General features: G+C 61.6%; 1 protein-coding gene across 1 annotated transcript in view; it reads left to right on the plus strand.

Annotated features, from left to right (window-relative positions):
• Positions 1 to 7,860, plus strand: part of SCAMP4 (secretory carrier membrane protein 4) — a 19,535-nt gene extending 11,675 nt beyond the window's left edge. Inside the window, exons 6-7 of the mRNA XM_029917581.1 lie at positions 2,578 to 2,695; positions 4,797 to 7,860. Of these exons, the coding sequence (XP_029773441.1) occupies positions 2,578 to 2,695; positions 4,797 to 4,976 (298 nt within the window). The 3' untranslated portion in view covers positions 4,977 to 7,860. The remainder of the gene's footprint in view (positions 1 to 2,577; positions 2,696 to 4,796) is intronic.
• Positions 7,861 to 11,733: the final 3,873 nt, after the last annotated feature.

Genomic DNA, 11,733 nt, shown 5'->3' on the forward strand with positions numbered 1-11,733 from the left:
GCCTCGCTCCTGCTCGCGGCCGAGGGGCGTGCGCGTGCGCGGTGGACGTGCCTGACGGGCGTGCGCGCGCGCGGCGGACACTGTGGTCCCGTCCCCCTGCTGACGGGCACTGGGTTTCTGTGCGCGTCGCCTGCTAGTAGTGCTGCTGCGGTGCGGCTCTCTATGTCTCGGGGGTGTGCCCGCTGCCAGATTGCTTGGTGACGCGCAGCTGGGGTGACCACTGGGGAGCTGCCAGACTCCCCAGGTCTTGTGTCTACGCCGTTCTTTTACATGCCTCGTCATCCTCCCCGCGGTTCCAGCCCTGCGATCTGAGCAGCTCCGGGGGAGCACCCAGCCCCCCCTCATCTCCCTGCACCCCAGTGCTGATGCGTGGCGACTCCCCAACACCCATCGCGTGCAGCAGGCTCTGTCACTCGTCCAGTTGGTCCTGACGGAGGCCAGTTTGTCACCCGCTGTCCCTAGAACCCGAGTGCTGTCATCCGCAGTCGTAAATGAGGTTATCCTCACCCTCACTGCTGGGCTTGCTGGGCGGATGGGGTCCCCACCCGCCGGCCCCCTTTCCAGCGCCCCAGATCTGGCGGAAGAATACTCATTGCCAACGTGACACCCCCAGCGGAGCTGGCACTTCTCCGTCCCAGGAGCTCCGCCCACAGCACCCGCTTGAGCCCTCCAGCTGCCTGTGTGCTCACACCCGCGGTGCTCACACCTGCTGTGCTCACACCTGGCGGGGCTCACACCTGCTGTGCTCACATGTGGTTGCACTCACCCCTGTTGTGCTCACACCTGTGCTCACACCCACTGTGCTCACACCTGACTGAGCCCACACCCGCCGCGCTCACACCTGGCTGAGTTCACACCCGCTGCGCTCACACCTGGCTGAGCTCACACACCGCACTCACACCTGGCTGCACTCACACCTGCTGCGCTCATACCTGGCTGCGCTCACACCCGCCGCGCTCACACTGGCTGCGCTCACACCCGCCGCGCTCACACCCGCCGCGCTCACACCTGGCTGAGCTCACACACCGCGCTCACACCTGGCTGCACTCACACCCGCCGCGCTCATACCTGGCTGCGCTCACACCCGCCGCGCTCACACCTGGCTGCGCTCACACCCGCCGCACTCACACCTGCCGCACTCACACCTGGCTGCGCTCACACCCGCCGTGCTCACACCCCCCTCTCCCTCGGCCTGAACACTCTGCCGAGGCTCTTGTCCCCAGTGTGGTTTCTTTTTGTTTAATTTTTTAAAAGTTATTTCAGATACTTTTTAAGTTTTATTTTGGTGGGGGGAGCAGAGTAGGAGCGAGGACTTCAAGCAGGCTCCATGCCCAGCACAGAGCTGCACGTGGGGCCTGATCTGATAACCCTGGGATCATGGCCTGAGCCGAAATCAGGAGTCAACACCTGACTGACTAGGCCACCCGGGCCCCACCCCCACCCCGTGGCTCTTCCGCCTCCCCCAGGGTGAGGGTCTGCCTCCAAGGCCAGGGTCATTCTGGGGCCCGCAGCGCAGTGGTGGCGGGGGCCGTCCTCTGACTGCCCCCACTTCAGGCGCTTGGGTGAGCGGGGCACAGCTTCCCTCCGTGAGAGCGTGCTGCCAGCGGCTCAGTCCTCGCGCTGCTGCGGGAGGCGCGAGCAGACACGGCCGCCTCTGGACACGTGGGGCTCTGCCTCCTGCGTGCTGGCCCCTTCCTTCTGCGTGCGTGGGGGTGACGCTCCCACAGCGCAGGGGCCGCCGCCGCAGCCTGTGCTGGGCCTGGCGGGACTCGCGCTGGGTGTGGCCACACGGCAGGCTCCGGAACAGGGACACCAGCGGACCAGCGATGCGAGCGGAATAGAGCGCGTGGTTCCAGGGGCGCCTGGGGGGCTCAGTCGGTTGAGCGTCCGGCTTCGGCTCAGGTCCTGATCTCACAGTCCATGGGTTTGAGTCCCATGTCGGGCTCTGTGCTGACAGCTTGGAGCCTGGAGCCTGCTCAGGATTCTGTGTCTCCCCCTCTCTCTGCCCCTCCCCTGCTCATGCGGTCTCTCCCCCCAGCGGCAGGCGTGCTGTCCATTTTGCTTTGCACGTGTGCGGTGGACAGAACGGGTCTTGCAGGGTCTGGCTGTCCGGACTCCTCTCCAGCTCTCTTCCCTTCCGGTTCTGTTAGCGTCTTCGCGTCGGTTGTGTGGCTGTGGCACACTGTGCATTTGTGCCAGTCCCCGCCGGTGAGCATCTGGGTTACTCCGGTTTTTCGTCCATAGAAGTCGTTGCTGTGGTGCGAATTCTCGGAGGAGGACAGCCGGGGCGCGGGAAACGAGTGCTTTTTGAAGGTCACTCTCACTGCCCCCGCAAAGGGACACACTCCCACCAGTGCAGTGCTTCTCTTGGCTCCTCACACACACCACGTGTGCCCGTGTTCTAGCTTGCACTCCTCACTGCTGGGCTTCAGAATCATTTCGTGTGTGCATTGGCCCTTGCACATCCTCACACAAATAGCCCGTTTTCTCTGCCAGTCGTTTCTATTGTTGTTGACTTGTTGGAGCTCTTTACATATGAAGGATGCTGGACCCATGCTACTCTCTTACCCCTTGCAGTGGTTGGCTGGCGGCAATCGGGTTCTTCCAGACCAGTGTCGGGGCCGCCGTGGTCATGCTGTTTCCAGCCATCATGTTCTCCATGTCAGCTGCCCTGATGGCCGTTGTGATCATAAAGGTGAGTTGTCTGGGTCCTGGTGCTTACATCGTTTCCAGTGCATCCGGTCACCTGATCGCCTAGGCCCTGGGGGCTCGTGTCCTCCGTGTTCCAGGGGCAAGACACCTGACTCCTTCAGCGAGTAGCTGATCTGTGCTGAGTCAGGCTTAGGGAATCTGACGACCACACCTGCCTTTGGGGGCCCACTCACCAGTGCCCCCCCCGCACTTCTGTGTCCCAGGTGTACCCCACGCTGCCTGCTTTGGTCACTACCAGACATTTGTTGCCATTTATGGTTAAAGTCACATGCGGTAAAAATAAGTAAAACTAAACATTGGGGGGCATCCGCTGCACCCGCCTCATCTCGGCTACTTGCTGGCCGCTGTGGCTGGGCGTCTCTCCCTCGTGGCGGGGAGGCCCTGTGAGCTGTGCCGCTCTGGGTGTGCGGAAGCTGGCCGGCGGCCTCGAGCCCTCCCGGAGGTGGTGGTCACAGGCCGGGGCTCGAGGACGGGCGTGGGGTCCCCACGGGACAGAGAAGCGGTGCAGGCCCCTCACCAGCGCTGCCGACCCTGCACGGCCGGAGCGTCGTGAGCGTTGCGCTGCGTCTCCTAGCCGTTTGAGCACGGCTCCTGGCCGGGCGGACGGAAGGGTCCCTCCCCCCCCGCCCATCTGCTCCCCAAACGCCTCAGCTGTGTGGACCGTCTGGGGGGAGGGAGGGCCGGCAGAACCCCAAGTGCGTGCGTGTGGACGCACAAGGGAATGAGCGGAAGTGTGGTTCCAGGGCGCCGACTGTCTGCGCAGGAGCCGACTTTCAGTAAATGCAATTTGAAAAGGGCTCTAGGGCCAGAAAGAAAAGATGGGCTGAAATCCAGTTCTTCCAAAACAGAGAGATGAGCCCCCAGGGGCTGGGCGTGCCTGGAGGCCCCCCAGGGCTCAGCAGTCTTTCCAAGGCCACGGTTGATACAGAGGAAGGAAGCAAAATGATCTGTGCGCAGAGGCGTGGGGAGTGGGGACCAGGCGCAGGCTTCCAGGATCCTCTCTCAGGGTGTCCCCCAGGACACGCTCGATCCCCCCAAAACCACACGTGACCGCGTGTGAGGGGTGGTTTCCGGGGGACGTAGAGACCCAGCGCCCGGGTTCCCGCCGGGGGTCGGTCAGCAGCCCCTCTGCCTGGCTCGGGCGGAAACCCCCGGCCCCAGGCAGGGGAGCAGGTCCTCAGCGCGAACCTCGTGACTGCGCGGACAGCTCTGGGACACGAGCACCCGGCCGGTGAGGGTGGCGGGAGCCCCGGAGTCCCGTTCCAGACGCCACTGCCGAGGGCCAGCCTGGCGAGCCGGCCTCTGGGGCGGGAAGGGTCAGGTGCGTCGTGAGGGCTCTGTCTTGCACACACACCCACTGCCACCAAGAAAAGAAACATTTAATGAATAGTTTTGTGGAAGAAGAAAGGCAGGTTCTAGTGAGAAACGAGGAAAGCGTTCATCTTCGCTGAGCATCAAGAGCATGGAATTAAAATGCCAGTTTTCGCTTTTACTGAATCTTCCAGGCCCTTCTGGGGTTTCCAGGACTGCCCCACGTTCCCAGAGGTGCAGTGCGGGGCTGGTCAGCACAGGCCTGCTGGGCAGTGGGGAGTTAGTCCTTTCTTCCAGGGGTCTCTGCCTGGGAGACCCTGCGGCTGGTCCCCAGGGAGAGGCGGGGCGGGACGGCCCCCTTCCCAGAGAGAAACGCTTGTAGCTGAGTGCCCGCTCCGGCTCTCCAGAGGCAGAAGTCTGGTTGGGACCTCAGCTTTGGTGCGTTTTCTGAAGTTTTCACAAGGATTGTTTTGTTACTGTGAAATTTACTTAAGAAAAGGACAGTCTCGGGGCGCCTGGGGGGCTCCGTCAGTCAAGCGTCCGGCTTCAGCTCAGGTCAGGATCTCACGGTTGGCTCGTGGGTTTGGCACGTGTCTGGCTCTGTGCTGGCGCTCAGTGCCTGGAGTCTGCGCCCCTCTCTGCCCCTCCCCGCTTGCGCGCTCTCGGAAATAAGTGAACATTAAACAGAAAGACAGCATGAAACATGAGGTCTCTTGATCACATACAAGCTCAGTTTGGTTTCTCTTCTGTGCCTCCCCAACCTCTCCCTGCAGGTGCACAGGATTTACCGGGGGACTGGCGGAAGTTTCCAGAAGGCGCAGACAGAATGGAACGCGGGCACTTGGCGGAACCCGCCATCTCGGGAGGCTCAGTACAACAACTTCTCGGGGAATAGTCTGCCGGAGTACCCCACCGTGCCCAGCTACCCGGCTGCTGGCAGCCAGTGGCCTTAGAGGGGCCCGCCGGACCCCGCCGCCCGCCTCCCCATCCCCCAGCCCCGGGCGTGGGGCCCGCCCTCGTGTTTATCCCGCCGGAGTGGGGGTCTGGCCCCTGCTGCCCGGCAGAAGGCTGCCCCCTGGCTGCGGGTCACGTCCGGCCACCGGGCGCCCACGCCCTCTCCCGGCCAGGTCTCGGAGGGCCGACCACCGCCGTCCTTCCCGAGCTGACGGCCTGCGTCCACCCGCTTCTCCTCCCCTCCTCCTGACGGGCTCGGCGTGCGGCTGTGTCTTCTAAATCCCTGTCCACCTGCAGCCAGAGGGCCCTTGTGGACCAGCCTGCGGGACCTGCCGAGGCACCTTAGCTGGCTGGGCACCACGATCTGAGCTTCCCTGTCCGTCTGTCTGGCTGCCCCACGCGCTCGGTGCTGGGCCAGCTTGGCTCCAGCCTTCCTGCCTGCAGCGGCTCTCCTGGGAGCTCAGAGCAGACCTCTGTCGAGATCTGAAGCCCTGGCCGAGTCCTCGGGGAGGACGGGTTTGGGGGGGACGGGGGGCTGTAGGCCCCTCCCCTCCACGTGCAGGCCGAGGACAGCGCGGCACCTGGGGGAGGGGGTGGCTGGCGCTCGGAGCCTGTGACCGCGGCCCTTTGCTTGAGCTGTGGGAAGCGGAAGATGGAGTTTCTCAGGAGAATGGCCTTTTCGAAGGACAGAAGATGTGACAAATCTGTGCCTTAGCAATCTGAACGTCCCTGGTCTCCCCTCTGATGGTTTTAGCTCCTTCCAAGATGAGGACCCGGCTGTCCCATGGGGCTCTCCACAGTGCCCCCCACAGCGCCCTGGTGAGCGGATGGGTCAAAGGTGCAGTAGCCTCTTTGCCCTTGCTGGTGCCTCAGTGCCCCGTCCCCCACCGGCTGCCTCGGGCTGGGGGCAGGGACCCTGTCAGTCACACACTGCCGCACCGGTGCCGGCCTCTCCCGAAGCCCCGATGGCCCGCTTAGGTCTCCACGCTCCCTCGATCGCTTCCGCTCCTGGTGCCGAACACGTGCGTCGTCCAGAGGTGGCCTGGGTCCCTGAGAAGGTGCCCGGGTCTGGTGCCCGAAGGCAAGGCCTCCTGGATGGAAAACCCCGGATCGGGTCTCGCAGGGGCCCTTAACCAAGTCCCCAGTTCAGCCTCTGCGAGAGGCACGCACCGCACGCACCGAGGGGCCGAGTCCCTCCCGACGGCCGGCTGGGTGCGCCCGCCGCCTGCCCTGTGCCCCCGCGGCGCTGGGCACCTTCGTTACGTCGTGGTGGGTCCCGTCGAGAGGATCCTGGCCACAAACACTGCCGTCCTTCCTGGCTTGCGGGCTGCTGGCGGGGGCGCGGCGGGGGCGGCCCTGTGGCCTGTCGCTTCCGCGCCCGCCCGTGGACCCCGCCCTGCGCAGGCACCCTGGGCCGTGCCCGCCGACCCCACAGTGCGCTTCTCTCCTGTCCTTTTAAATCAACTTCTTTATATGCTCAACTGGTTTTTTTTTCTGGTTTTGGCTTTATTATTTTTTAATTTTGAGCGAGAGCGCCTGCGTGAGTGGGGGGTTGGGGGGAGAATCCCAAGCAAGCTCCACGCTCAGCGCACCGCCCAGTGCGGGACTCGATTCCGAGACCCTGGGATCGTGACCTGAGCCAAAGTATCAGGAGTCAGACACGCTTACCCTGAGCCCCCAGGGGCTCAGCCGTCTCCATTTGAGAAAGGAAGTTTGCGGAAAACCAGCCGGCCTCACTCGGCAGGAAGGGATAGTGGTGGAAGCAGCTGGACTGGTAACGGGTCTCCCAGAAACCCAGGTTGGGGGCGTCCCCGGTGGCAGGGTGGACATGCTGTGTGGACACAGGAGGGAGGGTGAGTCTTACTCCACGGGACACTTTGCCACCACAGGAAGGTGACCAGATCCGCAGACAGAAACCAGACAGAGCCCCAAGCAAGGGGCATGGGTTGTGTGCCCCCCCCCAGACCCACGTGTTGAAGTCCCGACCCTCAGACCTCAGAATGGGACCTTTTTTGGGAATAGGGTTGAGGCGAGGTCACGGTGGAGTAGGGTGGCCCTGAAGTGGTGACTGGTGTCCTTGGGGCCGTATGGACACAGGCTGGGAGAAGCCCCGTGAAGATGGGGACACAGGGTGATGCTTCCCCAGGCCAAGATTGCAGTGACCCCCGGGGACGCTGGACGAGCCTGGGGCAGACCCCCCCCCCCAGCAGGAGCAGCCTGGGGCGCTTCCCGGGCTGTGCCCTCCTGAGTCGTGGGGATCAGCAGGAGGGCACCCAGCAGATAGAAGGGGGATAAACAACGAAGAGAGGGGGGCGCTGTGCTGTGGGGGATGTGCCTTAGACCTCAGGGTCCCTGGGCTGGCCGGGAGATGGCACTGGGGACGGGGGTTTGGGGGACAGCCTGGGAAATGGATGTTCAGGCCTGGAGAAAGGAATGTTCGTGTCCTCTGCCCCCAGGTGACCTGTAAGCACAGAGGATGGGGGTGGGGTTGAGAGGACAGTTTGCCTGGGTGGCTGCTCCAGGAAATCATGATATGGGGGCTTAAAGCACAGGGGTGTGTTCCCCCCGCCTTCTGGAGGGCGTGTCCTCCCGCCTTCTGGAGGGCAGAGCCTGCGGTCCAGGCGGGGCAGGCGGAGAGGCCGCCGGCAGGGATGAGGGGGTGGTGTGGGCCTCGGGCTCTCAAATCCGGGGGGCCAGACCATCCCAGAGCAAGGTGTCCACGGAGCCGATCCCTCAGCCAGCCCCAGGGATGGGCCCTTCCTGCCTTTCCCGGTTAAATACTAACACTAGGATTTAAGACAAAATATAACATTTGTTAATGTCACTTAAAAATCTCATTCATTACATTTTAAGATTAAAAATAACGTTTTTTAGAAAAAGGAACGAGTCGTATTCTCGTTTTTGCAGAGTGGGCAGCCCTGTTCTCCTGTGCTTCATTCGCTCTGTTGTGACCTGTTTGGGCCAAACATCAGGATGGGGGCAGAAGCTTTATCTGGGGGGCAGGAGGGCAGGAGCCGGCAGGGAGCTCAGAGCTGCAGGCAGTCGGGGCTCCGTCCCTCTGTGACACTTTGGAAGGCACTGAGTCTGTCTCTGGTCGTCCCTGCTTGGAGGTTGGAGGGCCTTGACTGCGCCCTCAGGTGGAGTGTGGTGGGTGCTGGCCCGCGTGTCCGTGTGCGTGTCCGTGTGCGTGCATGGGCATCGTTTGTGTTCTGTTCCGAGTTGAATTAAGTATCCCTCTATTTATACGTTGGCAGTCCTAGCCCCCAGGATCACAGAAGGTGACCTTCTTCGGAAATAGGTTCAAGTTAAAGTGAGGCCACCACACTGGAGGAGGGTGGCCCTAATCCAGTAGGACAGGTGTCTAGAAAGTGGACATTGGAACACACAAGCAGGGGGAAGCCCTGTGAAGTTGGGGCCGAGATGGGGGTGACGCTTCCACAGGCCAAGGAGCGCCAAGGTTGCAGTGACTCCGGGGACGCCGGGAGCGGCGGGGGCAGGCCCTCCCTCGGCAGGAAGAGCCTGGGATGCCTGGTGGTGGACACCTATGGGAGTTGGGATTTCAGCGTACCTTTTTGGGGACCACAATCCAACCCACAACAGTGGCCAACTCCGCATCTTTAGGAGCTTCCTGGGGCAGCCGTTTCAAAGTACCACGAACCGGGTGTCTTGACGATCTATCCTCCTAAACTCTGGGGCCCCAAAGCCTGAAATCAGGGTGCTGCAGGGCTACGCTCCCTGCGGAGGATCAGGGGAGGGGCTCCCAGCCTCCTGGCTGCCTGCTTCCGGGGTCCGCTCTGTCTCCGTGTGTCTTATAAGGACACCAGCCGTGATGGGCCACCCTGACCAATGCAATTACCTTTGCAAAGACAAAGACCAGTTTCCAAATAAAGCCCCACTCTGAAGTTCCGGGTGGACGTGAATTTGGAGGTGACACTATTCAACCCTCTACCTCGCCCAGGCCTTGGCCCCCTGGGAGTGGGGTGAAGGAGCCCCTCGCTGGGATCTGTGGTGACAAGCAGCACGGTGGGTGTCCCCTGCTCAGGTGACCAGGCCATCTCAGTTTGCTGGGACTTTCAGGGTTTCAGCACAGGAAGTCACAGGTCCCAGGAGGCCGCTGCACGCTGGGGCGCTTGCTCGCCCACGGTGGGCGAGTCAGATAGCTGAAAAGCCACCAGAGGTCAGAAGACCACTATCTGGGTCACTTTTAACACAAGCAGGTAGGGGTGCGTCCGGCCCAGCAATCCCAGAGGAGGATCTGATTGGCTCTCTCTGGGCCAATCAGAGGTGGCTGGGTGATCACATGGTGCAGCCCGGGTTGCTGGGGGTCTATTCTCAGAGGATGAGAGATCGCGCAGGTGGGTAGTTCACCCAGGAGGTCTGCACCCTCTCTCCGTAACTCCTGGGTTTCTTCTCACTGGCCACCCCTCACTGCCTCTCACGGGCCTGCTGGCCTCGGTTTCCCCTGACAGCTCACAGCATCCACAGAGAGCACTGGGAGCGGGTGACACCAGCCTCACCTTGGGCTGAGCGCTCTCTTCCGCCACAGGCGCTGGGACGGGGCGTGGGGGGATGGGAGGCTGGAGGAAGAGCAGCGGGAGCCCGTTCCCCGCCGGTGGAGGGTGCCAGCGTTGCAAGTTTGAAGCCGGGGCCAGTGGCGAAGCCACTTCTCCTTTGTAAACCTCAGTTTCCACATCTCGAAAACGGGAATGTGCACATGTGCATCCCCGCCCCTGCAGGGCCGAAATGCCGATTCGATATGACAAAAGCGAACCCCGGCACCTGCTTGTGCCTGGACGCTCTCGCTGGACCCCAGGATGCAGGCCTGTTCGTGTGCTGGGGTCTCTCTAAGGACGGGGAGGGAGACGAGCCTGCCTCTGGTAAGGGCAAAACACCGAGGGGGTTGCTTCCTGCCATCGCCTCCCCCAAGTCCACAGCTGGTTGGGAGACTGGCGTTTGGTTTGGCTTTCCCGGGCGTGGCGATGGGCCATGCAGAGAGCCGCTCACCCTCTCCACCATGTTCTCATTGTACGGAGAGCTCCCATGGCCCGTTTCCCACCCAGCTTTCCAAGTGGTGTCCCCGTGATCAAAGCTAAAAGGGGGCAGGAACATGTGGACCACATTTGAAGTGGGTCCAAAATGAGGAAGCACAAGAGGCTTTGGCTTTTTCAGAGACTCTGAGCGATCAGAGAGATTTGGGGCTGAAGGTCCTGTGCTGGCAATTCTTTATTCACGAGGTTCCACAATTTAGCTGAGGAGGCTCTGGATAATCCTAACTTGCGGATGACGATGCAGAGAACCAGAGGGTGGGTGACCTGTGCATAGTCACACAGCCTTTTACTCGAAGAACCCGACTTGGCCTCACTTTTCATGAACTTTCAGCTGCATGGCTGCCCAACTTTCTACAGTGGGGGAGGCTGGAGCTCAGGGTTAAGGCTGAAATACCTCTGAAGCAGAGGCCACCATGTCTCCTGACCGCCTGGGAGCTGAGCACAGAGAACAGGTTTTCTTAAGGAATGAGAGGATAGGAGAGATGGGGCCAGGAAGTCTGAGGAAACAAAACCCCGAGTTCCCCAGAATCTGGGGGGACTGTGAAGTTGGTTCATTCACTCATTCAGTCATTCATTTGCCACACACAGTGGTCACCCACAGACTGAGTGCCTACTGCTGCACAGACCTGGCAGTGAGTGGAGCAGACGTCCCTGGCCTGGCCTGGCCGGTGCACGAGGCAGATTTTCCCTCCTTTCTTTTTCTCTTTTCATTCTCTTTTTGCTAGTAATCCATTGAGCACTGTATTTAGGAGGAGGCTGATTTTAAATAGACCTACTTCTTTATGGAAAGGGTCAGGACACAGTGAGAAAGGACAGCTCGGGAATGCAGCCGCGGTGACAGTGCAAGTGGGGTGCAGAAGGGTGTGGCAGAATGAGCCCCAACATGGCCGGGCCCAGGGGTCCCTAATGGACCAGGTCCAGCCATTCGCTGCTGACAAAATCCAAAGGCAGAGAAACGGAGTGGTGGTAAAATGAGAAATTTATTTCAGTGAGGCCAATGCCAGGAAGACAGCGGACTAGCGTCTCAAGACCGTCTCTCAAATGATGAAACCACTTCCAGGTTTATATAAGAAACTGTGGGACACAGGTCAGTGGGTGCGAGCAGGACAGGTAGGGGCAGTGAGGTCAAGCGATCACTGTCCGGGGATCAATCACGAGTGGGGGCTTGCTGGAGGGCAGTCCCTCTTGCTTGTTGGGGTAAATTCTGGTTCCCATCAGGGATGGTTCTCCTACAGGCTCTTTTGCCTGAGTTAAGAGATAAACTGTAAAGTTCATCAATTAGAAGGTACCCACTGAGGTCGAATGGAGGTGGCTGAAGTCCTGGGTCACTAACGGCAGCCTCTGCAAGCGCTCGGCTTGCCCCTCGCCCCCTCATGGCACCGGGCCACCGGCCCTTCCAGCTGGACTCTTCCCAGCCCGTTTTCTCTGCATCCCATCTGGCCACCACCAGCACCGGCACTCTTCCGTCGGATCACATCTTTCTTCCGGAGCGTTGGGCCCTGCCCCACGCTGCCCGCAAGACCCGGTGAAGGGCCGTGCCTACTATTCACTGTCCGGACCCCCGCAGGGTCGAGGACGCCCGGGAGCCTGGCCGGCCCCCACCCTGGGAGCCCGGGGCAGGTCCGGCAGGCCGCGCCTGATCAGGTGGACCTGTCCGCGCCCCCCAGAGTTTCCGCTGCCCCGGCGCGCGACCGGCGGCCCGGGGAGC

This window comes from Suricata suricatta, chromosome 12 (genome assembly GCF_006229205.1).
Source record: "Suricata suricatta isolate VVHF042 chromosome 12, meerkat_22Aug2017_6uvM2_HiC, whole genome shotgun sequence".
NCBI lineage: Eukaryota > Metazoa > Chordata > Mammalia > Carnivora > Herpestidae > Suricata > Suricata suricatta.